Source organism: Danio rerio, chromosome 17 (genome assembly GCF_049306965.1).
Source record: "Danio rerio strain Tuebingen ecotype United States chromosome 17, GRCz12tu, whole genome shotgun sequence".
Taxonomy (NCBI): domain Eukaryota; kingdom Metazoa; phylum Chordata; class Actinopteri; order Cypriniformes; family Danionidae; genus Danio; species Danio rerio.
The window spans coordinates 11,526,096-11,548,369 of NC_133192.1; the positions used below are offsets into that span (position 1 = coordinate 11,526,096).

Here is a 22,274-nt window from a genome sequence, read left to right on the forward strand (position 1 = left end):
TAACTAGGCAGGTTAGGGTAATTAGGCAAGTTATTGTATAATGATGGTTTGTTCTGTAAACTATCGAGAAAATATATAGCTTAAAGGGGCTAATAATTTTGACCTTAAAATGGGTTTTAAAAAATTAAAAACTGCTTTTGTTATAGCCGAAATAAAACGAATAAGTCTTTCTCCAGAAGAAAAAATATTATCAGATATTCAGTAAAAATTTCCTTGCTCTGTTAAACATCATTTGGAAAATATTTAAAAAAGAAAAAAAAAAAAAATCAAAGGGTGCTAATAATTCTGACTTCAACTGTAGTGTCACACTGAAGGACATTGCTTTCAGTGCATCACAATCCTATGCCTTTAGACATAAACTTTAAACAATGCTGGGTTCCACACAACCGATTTGTGTTGGGACAACATGAAGGAATTAAGCTAGCTTATTAGTTTCTACAAATTTTAAGTGGATTGAACATAAAACAACCTAAATCAATTGAGTTGCTTAAGTTCATTTTGTATAAGTAGTTTGAACAAACAGTGAACATCATTTTTTAGTGCATATGAATGAAAATAATTGAATAAAACCAGGCCTGAGGTACTGTATTTATTAGTTTAATGATTTTCTTTTGGACTATAAGAGCAGTAGTCTATTGAACTATGCTTGAGACAGTCACAACACATGCCTGTTTTGAGATATTTGGCTCAAAAATGTAATACCAGCAGTTCTTATAACAAGATGCCCATACACTCACAGAAATAAAGGTAAGCTGTCACTGGGGTGGTACCTTTTCAAAAGGTACACATTTGTACCTAAAAGGTCCATATTAAAACCTCAAGGGTACATATTAGTACCTAAAAGGTACAAAGGTGTTCCTCTCAATATTTTTAGGTACTAATATATACTTTTGAGGTACCAATATAGACCCTACAAATACAAATGTGTACCTTTTAAAAAGGTACCTCCCCAGTGACAGCTCTAACCTTTAATTCTGAGAGTGTATAAGATAAAGAAATGTATCATTTACTGCACTTTAAATGACAACAATATTATATATTCATTTTTGTCAGGTGTGATCGTGAAAATGCAACGACACATCAACAATCCACATACATATGCAAGCATCTTAAGGGCTTTTCTGGGAGGTCAACTCACTGTTTTATGTTCAATCCACATAAATTTGTAGAAACTATTAAGTTAACTTAATTCCTTCATGTTGTGCCAACACAAATCAATTGTGTGTAACCCAGCGTTTTTTATAGTGAGCAAAGCGCCCTTATATTCACTTTCCCCCCACAAAAACACACACAAACATTCAAACAGACAGACGCCATAAGACTCGTCTCCCTCTCGCCTCCATAAACATGCACGGAAACACCTTTCCCCCTTGTGTGCAAATTTAGAACGTTTTAAATATATTCATTAGCCTCCCTGTCATGTTTGCACAATTAACAGGTCTGCCTTTCCCGTGGCAGGATCTCCAAGGTGTGCCTGCGGGCTGGGGAGGATTTGGTGAACACTGTTTGCAGAGAGTGGCCGTAAACCCAAACATACACGCGAGGGAAGAGCCGGCAAAAGCGCAAATCCCGATTAAGAATTCACCGAGTCGCAAAACCAACAATTCCAGCTCAAATAACACAGAGTAAACAGCAGCCGTGCATAAATTCTAAACAACAGCACGTTTTATGTATGGCACCACGGCATATCCCTTGTTTCAACGCAAAAAGAAGATCCCGTTGGTAATCTATAATTACGCCGTGACAATGCCTGACAAAAAGCCCAAACAAGAAATACTAATAACACTGATTTTTATAGGCAGGAAAAAAACAAGGGTCATATTGGGCTGGGAGATATGGCAAAAATATTAAGATAATGATTTTTATCATGATATATCTGTAAATGCAAATAATTAATCAATTGCCCCATGTAAAGTACTATTTCTTTTTTACATTTTTAAGTATATGCATTGTAAAAAACATCTGTTCATTAACAGTTTTCGTATTTTGTGATTCACCCATTTATTTTCGGTTCGTGAATTGCATTATGAGAGCTTGATCTCTGCTCTGTCGACTTTTGATGTTGAAAATTCAACTCTACAGTTTAACAAAGTGACTTTTATTGACATTTTCGTAGTTTAAGATCATATGATGTATAAGAAATAATATATATAGAGAATTAAGTCTGTAAAATAACAGAAAAGGTACAGGCAGTGTATTACAAGGAGTTTGTAGCATATTGTACAAAAAAACCCAGACAATATATCACTTTCATTAAAAATGTTTTTAAAAGTCACTTTTTTGACCTTTTCAAAGTTAAAAGTTGTTTGAAGAAAGATTAAGGTCCCATATTGCAATTCAAAAGCATAAATAAATTTGAAAAAATAACAAATAAAAATACAAAATATAAAAATTTAAGGTATTTTTTTTTTTTTTTTTACAGCGGTAGCTATTTATGTGTGATCATAATTCACACTGTATTTAAATCTTCAGCACACATGTTTGATCAGAAATGTAGAAATTAGGGATGCTCTGATCAGGATTTATGCAGCCAATACAAAGTACTGATACCTTGTCATGGTGATCGGCTGATACAGAGTACCGATTCTAATGCTTCAAGCTTTATAACGCATTAAAGCACATTTTCCATCTAAATATATATCGCGGAGATTTCTTGAGTGGAGAAATTAGGAATGCAGCATAGAATCCCTTAAACACATTTCTTTTGACCATTTAGGTCTAAACATACAGTTCATATGGAAAGTATTCATAGCGCTACACTTTTTCTATATTTGTTTATGTTACAGCCTTATTCCAAAATAGATTAAATTCATTTATTTCCTCAAATCTCTACGCACAATACCCCATAATGACAATGTGAAAAAAGATTGTTTTAAATTGTTGCAAATTTATTCAAAATAAAAAAAACTGAAAATCACATGAACTTAAGTATTTACAGCCTTTGCTCAATACTTGTTGATGCACCTTTAACAGCAATTACAGCCTCAACTCTTTTTGAATATGATGCCACAAGCTTGGCACACCGGTCTTTGGGAACTTTTGCCCATTCCACTTTGCAGTACCACCTCTCAAGCTCCATCAGTTTGGATGGGTAGCAACGGTGTACAGCCATTTTCAGATCTCTCCAGAGATGTTCAAAAGGATTAGGTCTGGGCTCTGGCTGGGCCACTTAAGGACATTAAGGAGTTTTGAAGCCACTCCATTGATATTATGGCGGTGTGTTTTGGGTCATTGTCCTGCTGGAAGATGAACTGTCGCCCCAGTCTGAGCTCAAGAGCACTCTGAAGCAGGTTTTCATTCAGGATTTCTCTGTACATTGCTGCATTCATCTTTCCCTCTATCCTGACTAGTCTTCCAGTTCCTGCTGCTGAAAAAAAAAATCCCCAAAGCATGATGCTGCCACCACCATGCTCCACTGCAGAGATGTTATTAGCCTGGTGATGAGCGGTGCCTGGTTTTTCTCCAAAAGTATTGCCTGGCATTCACTCCAAAGAGTTCAATTTTAGTCTCATCAGACCAGAGAATTTTGTTTGTTATGGTCTGAGAGTTCTTCAGATGCCTTTAGCAAATTCCAGGCGGGGAGTGGCTTCCGTCTGGCCGCTCTACCATACAGGCCTGATTAGTGGATTGCTGCACAGATGGTTGTCCTTCTATAACATTCTCCTCTCTCCATATTAGAACACTGGAGCTCATACAAAGTGACCATCGGGTTATTGATCACCTCCCTGACTAAAGCCCTTCTTCCCTGATCACTCAGCTTAGATGGCTGGCCAGCTCTAGGAAGAGTCCTGGTGGTTCAAGTCATCTTCTACGGATGATGGAGGCTACTGTGCTCATTGGAACTTTCAGAGTGGAATTTTTTTTTTGTAACTTTCCTTAGCCTTGTGCCTCGAGACAATCCTGTCTTGGAGGTCTACAGACAATTCCTTTGTCTTCATGCTTGGTTTGTGCTTTGACATGCACTGTCAACCCTGGGACCTTATATAGACTAGTGTATGCCTTTTCAAATCATGTCCAATCAACTGAATTTACCACAGGTGAACTCCAATTAAGCTGCTGAAACCTGAGCTCAATTTACATTTATTCATTCATTCATTTTCTTGTCGGCTTAGTCCCTTTATTAATCCGTGGTCGCCAGAGCGGAATGAACCGCCAACTTATCCAGCAAGTTTTAAGCAGCGGATGCCCTTCCAGCCGCAACCCATCCCTGGGAAACATCCACACACACACACTACGGACAATTTAGCCTACCCAATTCATCTGTACCGCATGTCTTTGGACTGTGGGGGAAACCGGAGCCCCCGGAGGAAACCCACGCGAAGGCAGGGAGAACATGCAAACCCAACACAGAAACGGCAACTGAGCCGAGGTTCGAACCAGCAACCCAGCGACCTTCTTGCTGTGAGGCGACAGCACTACCTACTGTGCCACTGCCTCGCACAGCTCAATTTACAGCTTAAAAAAAAATACAATCATGTCACAGCAGCTTAAAACACGATAAATAAAAAGAGACCTTCACTCACAAGAGTCGTGCCTATAGACTGCATAAACAGGTCACACCGCATCTGTATATATTTTCGCTGTTGTGATGCGAGCGAATAGATTGTTCATGCCTCCACACATCATTCCCCTCCTCACGTGCTGTGGCTGCTATAGGTTATGTATACTATACGGGAGTGCTTTCTCTGCTTGTAAACTTCTAAACAAACACCTGTAATCGGTTTGTGAGATCGGCCAGATTGGTGAGTACCGATTGAGTCATTAAATGTGATTATCGGCCAATACCTTCGGCAGATTGCTCGGAGCATTCCTAGTAGAAATATAAAATAAATATTAATAAAACGTAAAACACTTTTTCAAAAACTATAGATTACAGGTCCAACATAAAAAATAAATAAGTAAAACAAAATGCAAAATGTAAACAAAGATCGCAACTTTTACATAATATTGCATATTTGCACTTTTAATGTCATATTGCACAACACAAGCTTCAGCCAGCTTTGAAGAGTTAGGCATGATGGGACGCCCCAGACATTTGTGGGTCGTCAGGCCAATGAAAAGCTCCTTTGTGCTTTTCTCACAGCCAAATTTGATTCAGCGGGTCATTAGACATTCAGCTCAGCTTCTTGGTCAATGGGCATGCAGGAGCGGCACTCAGGTGCCACATTCTGGGCCGGCGCTGGGCTTCCTCCTCCCTGGTTGGCCCCGCTGTGGGAGCCTGGAGGCTGGTCCGATCACCCCTGCATTCTTCTCACCGCTGTGTGACGAGGCCCACGTCAGAGCGGCTTCCCACAGGCCGTCCGGAGCCTGCTGAGTGCAGGACATCCATCTGAATGTCAGCTAGCGGTCAGGTGCGACCAGCACTCTTCTGCTCCTGCTTACTGTGGATTATTTTGCCCATTCATGAACGCAGATGACACTTGTGTTATCCTTTGATGTGTAACACAAACAACCCAACATTTGTACCATAGCTATTACTATGTAAGGGTTTGATGCAAAAAACTGGAAAGGAATAAAATAGGGTAACCACTTGATAACCAAATGATGACAGGATATATTAGTAGGCCCACGTGGAATCTGCACTAGCTGAAATGTACACAGATTTTGAGAAATTCAATCCATTTATTGATTTACTTACATAAATGTCTATAAATATATATTTATTCATATTTTAAATAATAATTTCATTCATATTATGGAATAATATGCAAATGTATAAGATGATTTATGTATATTACTATTATTTTTACAGTAATATTTACCATACAATATTTTAATATTTAACTGCTGTAGCTTTATTCACCAAACTAGTGTTTTTAATTTGATTTGCACAATAAATGTGATGTTTTCATATTAATTTGTGTGTTTCAGCTTCTAAACCATCAAAATCATTCCATATAAATCCACATATATTTTTATTGAATTATTATTATTATTCATTTATTTATTTTCGTCTGCTTTTCCGAGGCCGGGTCGCAGGAGCGAACCCCAGACTTCCCTCTCCCCAGACACTTTCTCCAGCTCCTCCGGGGGGATCCTGAGGCATTCCTAGGCCAGCCGAGAGACATAGTCCCTCTCCTGCTTGTCCTGGGTCTTCCTCGAAGCCTCCTTCTGGTGGGCCATGCCTGGAACACCTCTCTAGGTAGACGTCCAGGAGGCATCCAAAACATATGCCCGAGACACCTCAGCTGACATCTTTCGATGTGGAGGAGCAGCGGCTCTACTCCGAGCTCCTCTCGGGTGACAGAGCTCCTCAACTTATCTAAAAACACTTGCCACGCTTCGAAGGAAACTAATTTTGGCCAATTGCATCCAAGATCTTGTCCTTTCGTTCATGACCCAAAGCTTATGACCATAGGTGAGAGTAGGAATGTAGATTGACCGGTAAATTGAGAGCTCCTTCTTTACCACAACGGGCCGATACATCGACCACAATACTGCTGCCGCTGCACCAATCACTCATGAAAAAAACCCCAAGATACTTGAACTCCTCCACCTGGGGTAAGAAGTTCCTCCAACCTGGAGATGGCAAACCACCATTTTCTGGTGGAGCACCATGGCCTCAACTTGGAGGTGCTGATTCTTATCCCAGCCGTATCACATGCACATCACGCATGGCAGCAAACCGCCCCAGTGCATGCCGAAGGTCCATGTTTGATGAAGCTATTGATTATTAATATTATATATTTATTTTTTTAAACAAAATTCTGCACGGAAATATCAAAAAGGTCTGCAGAATCTGTCTGACCCTGCTTAGGTATAGGTTTGAGTAATATGGGTTTGGGTGATTTACAGCATTTTTTCCTGACTTGTTTGAAATGACCTGGGACCTCTTTGCCATTCAATTTTTTAGAGCATATCAGGGACTCGAGGGTACTTATTTCGACATTAAGCCATCTCTTTGAAAACTCTCGTATGTGTATGGTGACCACAGGTATCAAGCTCTATACGGAGAACAAAGAGCAAAACTTATATCATATCCTTTGGAGTCACATGATCGATAGGATACGTTTGTATTAGGAATAGTCCTAAATTAAGTTGTTACTCTTTGAAAATCACAGCATACAATGAAGAGATTAAATCTACAGGGTTGGGAATCAATTCCAAAAAGAAAAGATTCTAAACTGTTGAGAATCAAGAGTTTGGAATGGATTCCATATGGGGAATCGACCTCTCCTTTCAGTTTGAAAGAACTAATTAATAAACTCTCTCTCTCTCACTCTCTCTCTCTCTCTCTCTCTCTCTCTCCCTTTGATAAGATACTTTGATCAGATGTTAATATTGATCAGATACATTTCAGCAAGCAGTTTTGTTTGGTTAGCATCAACGAATCTGACCAACATCTGATTGACTAATTATCAGCACATTTTTATTTCAGTGTTGTAAAGCTATGGTTATTTTAGCGCAATTTAGCAATTTTAAACACAAATTAGTGTCTCGTGCATGCAATAAAATTAAATGTGCTTCATAGAGCGTCCTTTTAAATTATTCACTGCTGCAGAGGTTTGAGTATAAAGATTTGAAAAAGAATCACAACAACAGTAAGGAATTGATTCACTGAATCGAGTCCATTGATTCCAGAAGTAGGAATCAGAATATTGGAAAGTAACAGTCCTGCAAACATGCACATACACACAAAAATGGCATTTTAATTTTGGTTGTGGCACACACACTGCAAAAAATGTTTTTCTTATTTCAAGTTTTTATCTTGTTTCTAGTCCAAATATCTAAAAACTATTTAATCGAGAATCATTTTAGACAAGCAAAAAAAAAAAAAAAAAAAAAAAAAAAACTCTTGTTTTTAGACATAATATCAAAATTAAGTGAGTTATTCCTTTAAACAAGCTAACTAATCTGCCTATAGGGTAAGAAATTTTGACATAAGATTATTTAGCTTTTTTGCATTGCATGTAAAACAATTTCTTTAATTGCCTTGACAAAAAAAAAAAAGGTTTGCAAATGACATTTAATTTTCCTTCAGTTCCTATGAAAAACGATTGTATATCTTTGAACATGGATATGGACTGATTTATGAAGAGTCGTATTTTCCAATAAACTAAACATGTGTCCTACAATCAAAGTTGTGCTTGGTCCTTTAAAAAATTGTTATAGTTACTAGTTAATTTTCACAAATAGTAACTGAGTTATATAATTATGCAAGTAACTAATTACCAGGGAAAATAACTATTGCAATACTTACATAAAAAAACTCATTTATTGACTATAAAATAAATAAAAAACGTACACTACTCTACACTATTTTAATGTTGTTGTGGGAGAATGTGAGAGACAACTGCAGCATGTGCTCAACTAAACATCTAGATATGATTTAGTTTAATTCTGTCCGAGTAATAAGTGTTTGCTTTAGAGGAAAATCAAGTTTTATTTTCATTGACGTCATGGCTTCGTCACCTCCTTTGGTAGCAGAGCTCACGTTATCACCTGCGTAGCACTAATTTTGGGCGGCATGTGACGATGTGAGGTGCTTCATTAAATTAGAATTAATTGTCATAGATGCAGAGACACTCTTTTTTTTCCTGGGCATAAGTTGCACGATACATTCTTGCCTTTCACCTCAACAAGGGAAAAGTAGTGCTTATATTCTCAGTTTGCAAACGCTACCTTTGAACTTTTGCTATCGTTCTGACTCCTGGTCGTTGGTGTGTGCCACTGACTGTGCGTGTGCTTGTGTGAACACCTGTCCTACTCTGCCTCTAATTGGAAGATGATGGAAATGTAAGTCATCATGTTCACAGTTACACCACGTTCACAGACACACCAATCATCATCACTATTTGGTTATGTGTTTTAACCCAGCCCCAAACACACACACCCCAGAAAGAGGGGTTTATGGCTGAGAGAGAAGCTTGTCGTATAAAAACCGCTTCAGTGTTCTCAATTACAGTAACAAGCATTTTATTGTCAGTAACGGCAACTGCATTGCTAAGGGGGAAACAGTCATTTAATAGATTACTCGTTACTGAAAAAAGTTTCGCTGTTGGTAGCACCATTTATTTATAGCGCCGTTATTATTCAGAGTTTTTCTTACTTAGAGGTTTTGTCTTGTTTTGTAGTCCAAATATCTGAAAATGATCTTAAATCAAGAAGCATTTTCAAGACAGGTGAAAAACGTTGTCTTGTTTTAAGAAATGATATGGCAAAATTTTGTGAGTTTTTCCTTAAAACAAGCTAAATAATCTGCCAAGCTTATTTTAAAAAATGACATGAAAATGATATTTGATTTTCCTTCAGTTCCTCATGAAAAAATTATTAAATATCTTGGAATATGATGCATATGGACTTTTTTTTATTGTCGTAGTTTCCGTTAAATTAAACTAATGTATCCTATAGTTTACAAAAAGCACATTGGAAACATTTAAATATTCAGTTCACCCATCCATCATCATTTACTTGCCCTCATGTCATTCTAAAGTATTTGCCTTTACTTCTTTTCACTGGATTGCAATGGACAATGCTTTCAAGAATTGCATTACTTTTGATCTAATACAATACAATCTTCTTCGGCGCTCTGCAAACAAACCAAAAAACAATGAGAGAACGCTCACTATTCCTTTAAGAAATGATCTGGCAGCAATTCAGAGCCTGAAGCAATAAACAGCATGTCGATTCTGAGTATATGAGGAACTTGTTAACTTCCAGTAATACTACACAGAGTCTCTTCCAATAGCCCAGTTCGGCTCGATGCTGTACACAGTAGTGACTCACTAGTGAACCTTGTACTGTGGACGCCGATCGCTCAGAGTGTACACAAACATGCACTCTTGCCATCTAGGCGAGGACAGTAGGTCAAACTGCAAAGTGCATTGTGGGATGTGGAGTTTCGTGTCATGCAGCAGAGACCTGTGTGATCTTGTGTCTGAAACAGCAAACCCTTCAGAGCGGTGTGTGTGTAAACAGCGCGGTAAAGTTCTGCCATTGTGACGGGACGGTGGGGGGTCTCTCTGTGTTTCGAGCACCCCCTCAGCTCGGCATCTCCACCCCCTTTGGTTAATTCATCATGTAAATAGATCAGCAGGCCGGCCTGTGTTTGCTTTGCGTGGGGAGCACCCTCCCAATGTGTTAGACAAGAGGGAGAGGAGAAAATGTATAGCAGACAACCAGCTTTTAAAAAAGAACAGATCAGATCTGAGAGATTACCACTGTAAAAAATAATGATAATGTTGATTAACAGGTTCTATATTTCATGATTCACCTTTTTCTGTTTATTTATGGTTATGAATTGCATTATGGGACCTTTATATCTGCTTTTGAAGTTTCAACGGTGCAGTTTAAGTGATTTTTATTAACATTTTAAAAGTTTGCACTGCAAAAAATGCTGTTTGTACTTAAAATGTTTTTGTCTTGTTTCTCAATAGCTAAATATCTAAAAATCATTAAATCAAGAAGAATTTTCTAGACATGCAAAACATTTTGTCTTGTTTTCAGAAATAATATGCCAATTTTAAGCAAGTTTTTTTCCTTAAAACAAGTAAAATAGGGAAAGCAAGATTATTTCGCTTACACCATTGGATGATTATTTAGCTTGTTTTAAGGAAAAACTCACTTAATATTAAGATATTTCTGAAAACAAGACATTATGTTTTGCTAGCCTAGAAAATGCTTTTTAATTTAAGAATTTTTAGATATTTGGACAGGAAACAAGACAAAAAAATCTAAGTGAAAAAACATTTTTGTAATGTGAAACAATATATTGTTTTAAAAATAATATAAAAATGATTTAAATAATATAATAAATATACAAAAGATAATAAATATAATTAAAAGGATTTTGAAAACAGAAAAACTATAGGCAGTTTATTATCAGGTTTTAATTGAATTGTGGGACACTGATCTTTTCTCCAACAACTTTTGATGTTGACATTTTTGAAAAAGTGACTTTTATTGATATTTTTAATAGTTAGAATTTATAAATTGCATTGTCTGGGTTGGTGTTGTAGATTACAGAACAAAAACCTTGTACAAAAACAATCCAATTTATAAATTCAAACTATTAAAAATATCAATAAAAGTCACTTTAAAAAAAAAACATTTTAACATCAAACGTTGTTGGAGAAAAGATCAGTGTCCCACAATACAATTACAAACAAATGGAAAAACATTTACATTTACATTTAGTCATTTAGCAGACGCTTTTATCCAAAGCGACTTATAAATGAGGACAAGGAAGCAATTTACACGACTATAAGAGCAACAATGAATAAGTGCTGTAGGCAAGTTTCAGGTATGAAAAGAGTAAGAAGCAAAACATTAGTATTTTTTCTGTAATACAGTTAGTGGTGGAGCCAGAGTGGCAATTGCAGGTTAGGAAGGAAAGTGGAGACTAAATAGTTGAGTTTTAAGTCGTTTCTTGAAGAAAGTGAATTCAAAAAACATGAATGACAGAAAACTGTTGATTTACAAATATTTGTTCAAAGTATAAGGTTACTGAAACTGCAGGAATATCTGTTTAACATGAAAAATGGAATGAGAAATAAAAAACAAAATGTATGAAATGCAATAGTCAATAGTCAAAGAAAGTTTGTGCTCTTTTTCTGTATAATGTTTAAAAAGTAAACAGATATTTGCTGTTGAATGTCAGAAATGACTAAAAGCATTACAAAAATACTAATATGATTATTCACATCAACATATGGATTTCTATTTCATTCTATGGATTTTTGCAGTTTTATAATACCTGCCCATGTTCTGTTACTGTGTGCAAAAGAGCAGCAGGAACATTTTCATAATGTGTTTCCCTAAATGAAGTTTTCAAAGATGTTAACTAGATGAGGGGTGGGTGAACATGAACAAAGTTGGCTGTTTTAAAAGAGCTAATTGTTTACTATTTTAATACAAAACTGCAACACGGTGGCACAGTGGATAGTGCTCTCGCCACACAGCAAGAAGGTCACTGGTTCGAGCCTCAAGTTGGCATTTTTGAGTGGAGTTTGCATGTTCTCCCCGCATTCCCGTGGGTTTCCCCCATAGTCCAAAGACATGTGGTACAGGTGAATTGGGTAGGCTAAATTGTCCATAGTGTATGTGTGTGAGTGAGAATGTATGGATGTTCTCAGTGATGGGTTGCGGAAGGGCATCCGCTGTGTGAAACATGTGCTGGATAAGTTGGCGGTTGATTCCGCTGTGGCGACCCCAGATTAATAAAGGGACTAAGCCAAAAAAAAAAAAATGAATGAATGAATGATGTAATAAAAAACTTATTGCAACTTTTGAATGGTGATATTTCCATTTTGTTCACAGAAAGCATATGACGCAGCACAACTGTGATAACATTTCGAATAATAAGAAATGTTTCTTGAGCAGCAAACACATAAATATTTTAATACACGTTTTGGTTTTACTTGGATGAAAGTTTTTTTTATCCACATCAATTGTTGACAAGTGTATATTCAGCTATTTTAAACTGAATAATATTTCACAATATTATTATGTATAATAGCTGTAAAATATGCATTTATAGCTATGGAAACCACATATATAAGCGACCACGTGAAAATTCTCAGTTTCTCTGGATTTACAACTTATGTGTTTGAGTAAGAAGTAATTTTAGTATTATTCTGTAAACAAATGAATACATTCCTTAAAATTTGAAGAAAGTGTTGTCACTTGAAGCAGTTTTTGGATAAAACATGAGGACAAGGTGCCCTGTTTTCAGACATGTTTTACTGAATCTATTTTGGTTTGGTTGTTCTGACCATGGGTCTGGATTACTCAATAAGCTGGATTTGGTTATTGACGATTTGACATGATCCAGGATTGTTTCGTTCGTCAAATCTGATCCGAGAGTTGTTGTCATAGCAACAGTTCTGGTTACTCAAACCTGCTAGGGAGCAGGTTCATTTCTTATAAACAGGATTAGATGGTCAGTTCAAGCAAGGATAATACTGTACCTTATTCTGATATTTTCTTACAGTAGTAGATATACAAACTTGGGAAAATACTAAATATAATTTTTAACTATATATATATATAGTTTATATAAAGTTATATATAAAGTTTAAAAAATATAAAAATAAAAATTATACAATCTGCACTGCGAAACAAAAGTACAAAGACTGCCACCTGATGGTTCAAAGAGAAAAATTATTGATATAAAATGTATAGATCGCTTTGTGTATGATAAATAATAGACATGCACAATATGTGATTTTTTTTTAAAAGCAATAATACATTTATGCAGTCATGAACATGTTTTGACGGCTAATATGACGGTGATTCGATGCTTGACAAAAGTTGCAGACACCTTTACCAATATCAAAATGCTTTTGTAAACATCCAGTTATCATTTACACCGATTAAGAAACTGGCTACTATGATACTACTATGGCTACTATAATAAAGAAAATCCGCTCTAACTGTAAAACTAAATAAATTGCTAAATACTCCCGACACATGAAGGGGTAAAGCATGCAGCCCACAACAAATGTGTAAAGTTATTGCGTATCATATAAACAAACTGTTTTCTACAAATTTTATGTAATTTTGCTCACATGCATAATTGAATATTAAGCAGATGATGTCATTACGCTGCTGTGCCGTCAGCCAATCGTTGCATTGCTGATCATGATTTCGAGGATCGATAGATCAGTCTTTCACAACACACGCAGCGATCTCAGATCAGTTCATCCAGACATTTTAATCTGATTCACGAACTTGTTTGAAGAGCCAAATTAGCCAGAGATCAGTTATCAAGATTAAAACATCCAGGATCTGCCAAATCATTTTAGATCATTTAAGCGAGGTACGAAGAACGGATCCCAGTTGTCATTTTCAAACAAGACAATATTGTCATTTGAAATTACTGGGGAATGTTATCAGACCTCTGTATGAAAACGAAAAATTATTTACTCAACCCACACCTTATACTGTAAGTCCAGTACATCAAGAGAAACTGAGCATTTTCAAGTGGTCATTCAGAGAGGTAAAGTTCACCCAAAAACGAAAATTGTCATAGTTTTCTTACACTTCACTTTTTCAAAACCTATTGGAGTTTCTTTCTTCTTTTGAACACAAGAGAAGATATTTTAAAGAATGCTGGCATGCATTGATCTCAATAGTTTTTTTTTTTTTTACATATTATGGAAGTCAATGTGTGCCAGCAACCAGCATACTTTCAAAATATCTTCTTCTGTGTTTAACAGAAGAAAGAAACTCAAAGTATAAAAGCAAATGAGAGAGACTAAATGATGAGCTAATTTAAATCTTTGGGTGAACTATCCCTTTAATTCCTTTCCATAGCATTACAGGTCAAAAAACACACCAAAACCACATTAAACCAGCCATAGAGCAGTTCAGAATCATGCATTCACCTTTGAGCTTTCTCGTTGGCCTCTCTCTCTCTGTCCTGGGCCAGACACAGTTGCGTTTGAGCGTTCTGGTGTTCAGATGTCAGCTGCTGCAGGCGGTACAGAAGCGGCTGAATCTCAGTCTGGCTTTGGTTGAAGGTAGAAGAACTATCTGGACTGCTCTCATCAGCCTGATGCTGCAGCACACTGAAAACACACAGAAAACAAGGAGTCTTAAAGGGGATCTATTACTATAATATGTAAAACACGTCTCTGATGTCTCTACAGTATGTATGTGAAGTTTCAGTTAAAAAACAACACAAACAAATTTTTATAACTCCTTGAAACTGCCCATTTTAGGCTTTGATCTATGATAATTTAGGTGACTGCAGCTTTACATTTAAATGTAATTGTGCTCCCAGTTCTTTCATCAAAAGAAGGCAGAGCTATAAACGTCTTCATAGCGGCAGATTTCAAAAAAAGACTAAAGTTATCTCTGTGAAAAATTGAAAATCTCAAAAGAAGTGGTTCACATAAAAGTATGAAGACTGTTCATTTGGGCATCCTGAAACTCACCATTTGGAAACACTTTATTTTGATGGTCCATTTGACTAATAGTAGACTGTCTTCTTAATATCTCTTGATACTGCTCCATCAACAGACATTTAACTGACTATAAGAAACTTTGCAAGTACATGTTAACTTACACAACTAAGAATTAGTTGGCATGTAGATGCAATGTAATATAATTCAACAAACCGACAATCAAAATAAAGTGTGACCCAACATTTGTAATACTTTATATTTACTGACATTATCTTTGACAGGTATGGTGCGAAATTTCTATTAGAGGATGGCTACTTCTCACTCAGGTCCGATCATCCCTAACGGATGGGACAAAGGGAGAATGTGAATCAAAGTGTTTTATCAAGTGTTATTATCATTCATTCATTCATTTCTTGTCGGCTTAGTCCCTTTATTAATCTAGGGTCGACACAGTGGAACGAACCACCAACTTATCAATCATATGTTTTACGCAGTAGATGCCCTTCCAGCTGCAACCCATCACTGGGAAACACCCATACACACTCATTCAAACACATACATACTGACAATTTTGCATACCCAGTTAAATTTTGAATATTTAAAATATTTAAACCAGAAGAAAAGCTGAAAGAGTAGTCAGGGTTGTGTTTAAAAAACAATTGTATATATGAGCAATATCACAGCAAGCGTGCCTTAGTGTCCCACCAGTGCCAATGCACAGTCACATTGAACTGCTACTCGTGTGACATCAATCAATCAATCAATCAATCAATCAATCAATCAATCAATGGCCTTTATTTGTCACATATACATATACTTCCCCCTCGTTGCGTTTATACAACAGTTCAACGGCATATAAAAAAGAAAAATCAAACATGGAGAATTTAAAAAACCTTTTGTATGAAGAATTACTTTCTTCCGCCATTCATTCACATCTACAGCTGCTCATGAAATGCCATCAGTCTACAGTGATTTCCCAGTATTTCTCTGTTGCAATCGGGATATCACAATAATTAACCCCGAAAATGCCAAAGCAGAGCAATCACTAGCGGATTACTGTTGTGCTGGTGATAAGAAAAAACGTTAACGTGGGCATTTTTCTTTCTTTTTACTGAACTAGTCTGCAGTAACAAAAACAGGAGACACATTAGAAAAATATATAGTATTTAATTAACAAGCAAGATAAATATATTTAAATAAGATGAAAATGAAAGAGCTAAGGACTGAAACCAGCTCAAATGGTCATGAATAAAACATGTTAAAGTGATGTACACATGTACAAATATGTCATGTCCGAAAAAGCCTTTATCAGAGGTGTTTTGACAGTTTAGAGCCACCGTACAAGCCAACAGTTAAATACAGATGCGGCACAGATTCATCCTTTTTGGCGTTTTGACATGTCACATGTAGGTGTTGCTTGTCAATCAGACACTTCTGTGCTCGTTCTTGCCGTCAATTGCGGGAAAATGATATTTAAAAAGTTTATGATAAACCACTGAGAGTTTTACTCAATTGTAGAGGCAGAGTTGTCATCAGAGTCAGATTTTGATACAAAACCTGCATTGAGCTGACTATATGACAAACACAGAGCAAAATATAAAGACAGAATGAGCGGCTAGTTAAGAGCCCCTTTGACTGGATTCACCTCTCGCCTCTCCCCCGTGCTACAGTGTGTGTGTGTGCGGTGACAGCTCGCGAGCTCGTTATAGTCAATGTGAATATTTCGATCAAACTGAATAAAATCTCACATCAACAACACATGACCAGCAACGCGTTGATAATAGCAAATACTCAGATTACAAGCAACCGTTATGTTTACACGTGTTGTAAAATGTGCGGGTCCTTCAACGGGACTGGGCTGTATATGTATATGTGTGTATGTTTGTATATATATATATATATATATATATATATATATATATATATATATATATATAGGGCATAATATACAGCACCACAACATACATATACAGCAAACACAACATACATATACACACAAAATCAGCCGTAGAAATAACTTTTTCTTCTCTTAGGGATTATTATGTGGTCTCTGTTGCCATCTTGTAGATGGACAATGTCAACCATCTATGCTCAACTCACTGACAGGTTGATCATAGGCTGTAATTATAAATGTTTTAAATCGGCACTATCCTCATAAATAAACAACATAGTTGCAATCTAAACAACTACACTCTTGCCTAAAAATCCTCAAAAGTACATCATGTTGTCCAACAGCTGCAATATTTGTCAAAGTGTAGTGAGTTTATTGATCTGCTGTCACTCTATGTGGACAGAGTAATACACAAGAGTGAAGAGGCTGTATGAGTTCTGATATTGCAGAACCAGACAGAACTGGTGTATCAGAACCATCCGTTCGTTCGTCCGTCCGTCCGTCCTTCCATCCATCCATCCATCCATCCATCCATCCATCCATCCATCCATCCATCCATCCATCCATCCATCCATCCATCCATCTATCTATCTATCTATCTATCTATATATCTATCTATCTATCTATCTATCTATTCCATTTACTGTTCCTTCCATCCATCCATCCATCCATCCATCCATCCATCCATCCATCTATCTATCTATCTATCTATCTATCTATCTATCTATCTATCTATCTATCTATCTATCTATCTATCTATCTATCTATCTATCTATCTATCTATCTATCTATCTATCATCTATCTATCTATCTATCTATCTATCTATCTATCTATCTATCTATCTATCTATCTATCTATCTATCATCTATCTATCTATCTATCTATCTATCTATCTATCTATCTATCTATCTATCTATCTATCTATCTATCCAACAATAATACTTCAATATAATTATAATATATCAATAATAATACTTCAGTATAATTATGGAGTATACATATGTTGTAAATGTTGTTAACCTGAATGAAAAAAATATTGCTGTTTCATAATAATATTTAAATTTGAAAACATTTTTATTGCCTCATTACAAGACAAAATGGTTTATTTACTATATAAGCAGAATTATGAACAACTATATATAACAATGTACATGCCAAGCTTAATAAACAACATACTTTCAAATCCTTTATCAACATTTTATTAACAAAGCAAACAGCCTTACATGTGCGGTGCGGGGGCAGAATAGCTGATTTGACTGTTTAAGAATTAAATAATATTAACTAATATTAACTGGATTTATGACTGTTTACTTCCAAGTAATACAAATCCAAATGCGTATAACAACGAAAACAAATGGACATATCTTAGTTGTCCATCACAGACTTCAAAAGTTCTTTAGGAAAGACAATCATCAAAATTACAAGAACAATATAACGGCTGACTGGCGGTGTAGCATCAGGCTCGTGTTTCATAAATGCCAATGGTCAAATTTCTTACACAAACACGAAACTTGACCCAGACACACACACAGAGAGAGAGAGAGAGCATGCTTGCAGTTTACCTGGAGGTGGAGAATCATAACTCTATATCAACACTCACATCTAATATTCAAACGGAATGTCAGAACAAGAAACAATATCCGAGGCTAATAATTCCTCAGAATGTCAGTGGAATATATTAGCGCTGCATCTCGCTCGAGGTGAAATTCAGACAGGTGTTTTTCAACAAGGCGCAAAATAATGAGGGTCAAGGGTGGGAGTCGACCTGAACAGATCCATATCTGCAGATACACATCAGTCTGACTAACGAACAAGTGTAGATGATGCCAAAGAAACCCTTTTGTGAACTTCTATGAGCCAGTCAATGATGAGATGCCAATATTATGAACGTTAAAAAAACAAATCAGCTTCTCAGGAAAAGAGTTTTAAAGACTAAACATTTCTGATGAAAATGTGACGGTTCCTGCACAGTTGCACATGCCATTTACGTGAGAATTCATGCGGTTGAACTACAAAAAAAATATAATAATAAAATAATAATAACTGAATGATTGGATATTGTAACTGATGTTCAAAATATGGAGAGGATGAATTTTTCTTTACTACAAATGGACTAAAAATGGACAAATACCTGGAATATTGGGGAAAATAGATTACACTTTTTCCTTTAGAAAGTGTAAACTGACATTAATATGTATTTGTGAATGTATCCTGTAAGCAAATGTGTTACTGTATTTTTTTTTATTCGTATTTTGTACTCCTTTTTTCCCTCCTTTAATAATAATAAAAAATAAAATAAAAATAATAATAATAATAAAAGTGTCATTTATAAATGTGGCATAATCACAAAACTGGTGGATATGTGTGTATGCCATTTCCAAAATAACAGTTGTGACCTATAAATCTATAAAAAAATAAATATCTGACGAGTCAACTGTTCATTTAAGTTTTGATGTGTTTTTGTATTTTTTTAATTCATATTTTTCTCTTCTTCTTTTTTTACCCTCCTTAAATAATAATAATAATAGCAATATTAATATAACAACAACAACAATAATAATAATTATTATTATTATAATTATTAATATTAATAATAACAACAACAACAACAACAATAATAATAATTATTATTAATATTATTATTAATATTATTATCATAACAATAATAACAATTATAATTATATTATTAATATTAACATTAATGTTAATAATAATAATATTAATAATAATAATAAAGTAAAATTAATAAGAATTAATAATAAATAAGTGTCATTTATAAATGTGGCATAATCACAAAACTGGCGGATGTGTGTAAGCCATTTTTCAAATAACAGTTGTGATTTATAAAAAGCTAACATGTCGGTAGAATGTGCGCAGCTGTACAGTATGTAAACTTTAAGTAAACATATTTAACTTAAACATTGGCTTATTTGAACCACTTTAAATCCTGTAAGCTATGAAAATTCAAGAGAAACAAAAGAAAAGTATACAATTTTGTTGAAATTTTGTAGGTTGTCATTTTTTTCTGATATTTTGCATCCATTTAAATGTATTATCTTTCTACTTCTAAAGATGTTGAGTGACTAAGATGATCATTTTTAATAAATATATGCATTTAATAATGTACCAAAATATATGACCTATTTTCTCTGAGAAATGGATAAAAATGTAAATTTTTAATTGGGTGTACTCATTTATATTCAGCACTGTTCATAGCTCAAAATTGTTCATTTTCATTGTTCACAACAGGAAAGTCTGCCCTGTTAATGATACTAATGATAACTATACAGAGAACAAGCCTTCAGAACAATTTTGAGCAAAGAGTTGGAGAAATATTTTCAGCCAATCAGATTTCATGCTCTTTTAAAGAGCTTGAACATTTTAGTATCCTGCTGAAGAACTTGCACTCTCCTATGGTTTGTAATGTAATGGACAGCAAAAATGTCTGATACCTCAGATTCTTAGTCTGCAGATCTCTCGCACGCACCCCAACCTGAATGTAACCACAAACCATGATTTTTCCTTCACCAAACTTGACTGATTTCTATGAAAATCTTGGGTCCATGCGAGTTCCAATTGGACTCCTGCAGTATTTGTGATTATTTAGATGCAGTTCAACAGAAGATTCATCTAAAAAAATCTACCTTCTGCCACTTTTTCAAATGATCAACTAAAAATAAAGTTATTATTTTTTGTTCTTACAACTGGGATTGATGACAAGACTTTTGTCAGGTAGTGTATATACGCAAGTACATAAATGTTTATATGTCTAAAATATAATCTAAATAATAAAGGCTTTCAAGGATTTAAGGTGCTGATGACCATTAAATGTGTCATAACGGTTTTGTGAAAAGGGTCCATAGAACAATGTTGTGCATTAGTGTGTACACTAAAATAGTTATGTATCTGTCAACATGTTTCCATGATGAAAAATAATGAACGCATATGCTGGGCTCAGAGCAAAAGCAACATTTTCAATGATTTTGAACTTTCTCAACCATCAATATCGCATCAGAATGAAATGAAACGTTGAAAAATTATGAATGCCTATGGTGGGTTCACAGCAAAACAAAATTAAATATTTGTCTGAGTAGATTACATACATAGACAATGCAAACAAGCGTATATAGTCAAATATCTGCGGGGCATTGCAAATGACGCAGATGACACAAAACGTGCAACATGTTTGCATGTGAACATGTGAAATTTTTCTTAATTGCATCTGAGTTCAAATAATTAAACTAGAAAATTAGCTTGAGGTGAAAAACATCATGTGGGTAAACTAGAGCAAGTGACGTGGTAGTCTATGTTTAGTAATATTCAGCGAATTAGAATGCATCTATAGTTATTTTAATATTTGTGTGTGTTGTGTGTTAAAATAAACAGAAAAATATAAATAAAGATAATAAAAAAATTGAAAAATACAAATAAATATAAATGAATAAAAATGAACACAAAACATAAGTAAATATAATTTGAATAAATATAAACAAACAGAAAAAAAAAAAAAAAAATATATATATATATATATATATATATAACATCTCGCTATATATAAAACATAAATAAAAATAAATAAACAGAAAAATATTATTAAATATAAGATAAATAAATACATTTAACTGAATGTACATTAATACATTTAAATAAACAGAAAAATATAAATAAAGATAACATAAATAAATATAAATAAATGTACATTAATAAATTTAAATAAACATAAACATATAATATAGATTGCATAAAAAAGTAACATAAATAATTATAAACAAACTGAAAAATATAAAGAATTGTAACATAAATAAATAAATTTAAATAAACAGAAAAATATAAATAAATGTAATATAAATAAATATAAATAAATAAAAAATCTAAAGACATAATAAATAAATGCATATGAAAAATGTACAACAATAAATTTAAATAAACAGAACATATAAAGATAAATAAATACAAATAAATATAACATAAATAAATATAAACAAATAGAAAAATATATATAAACATAACATAAATAAATATAAATAAACAGAAAATATAAATAAATATAACATGAATAGATATAAAAATAATTATAAACAAACTGCAAAATATAAATAAACATAACTTGAATAAATAAATATAAATAAACAGAAAAGATTATTTATTATAGCTTTCATTTTATAATAAATTCAATGTTATCATATTGGTGAGGACGTAAATATAGTTATAGCTCTTGGCAAGAGAACAGTCATCCTGAGAGATTTTATCAATAGTCATCATCTGTCAACCGACAGGCATTTTTGCCTGCACAAAACCACAAGTCGGATCCCTTTCTGTGCTTAAAAATAGCTGTCAGCGAACAGCAGATTAATAGTATGCTTTAATATGACACCAAGAGCCTAAAGATGTCAATATCAGCTCAGAATAAAGATGACACCTGCTCCTCTTTTCATTCAGGATGACCGCCTGTAATAATACATACAGGTACACCACGCTCACCTGCGACCACAGGCATACACAAAACCACAGCGGTATTAAGAGGCCATTCATA

At 34.6% G+C, this 22,274-nt stretch overlaps 1 protein-coding gene across 7 annotated transcripts in view; it reads right to left on the minus strand.

Moving 5' to 3' along the window:
* The window catches only part of mipol1 (mirror-image polydactyly 1), a 173,230-nt gene that overhangs the window by 8,196 nt on the left and 142,760 nt on the right, over positions 1-22,274 (minus strand). For all 7 annotated transcript variants that reach the window (NM_001305467.1, XM_073926961.1, XM_073926962.1 and 4 more), the window contains one exon: positions 14,328-14,510. In NM_001305467.1, the coding sequence (NP_001292396.1) occupies positions 14,328-14,510 (183 nt within the window). The remainder of the gene's footprint in view (positions 1-14,327; positions 14,511-22,274) is intronic.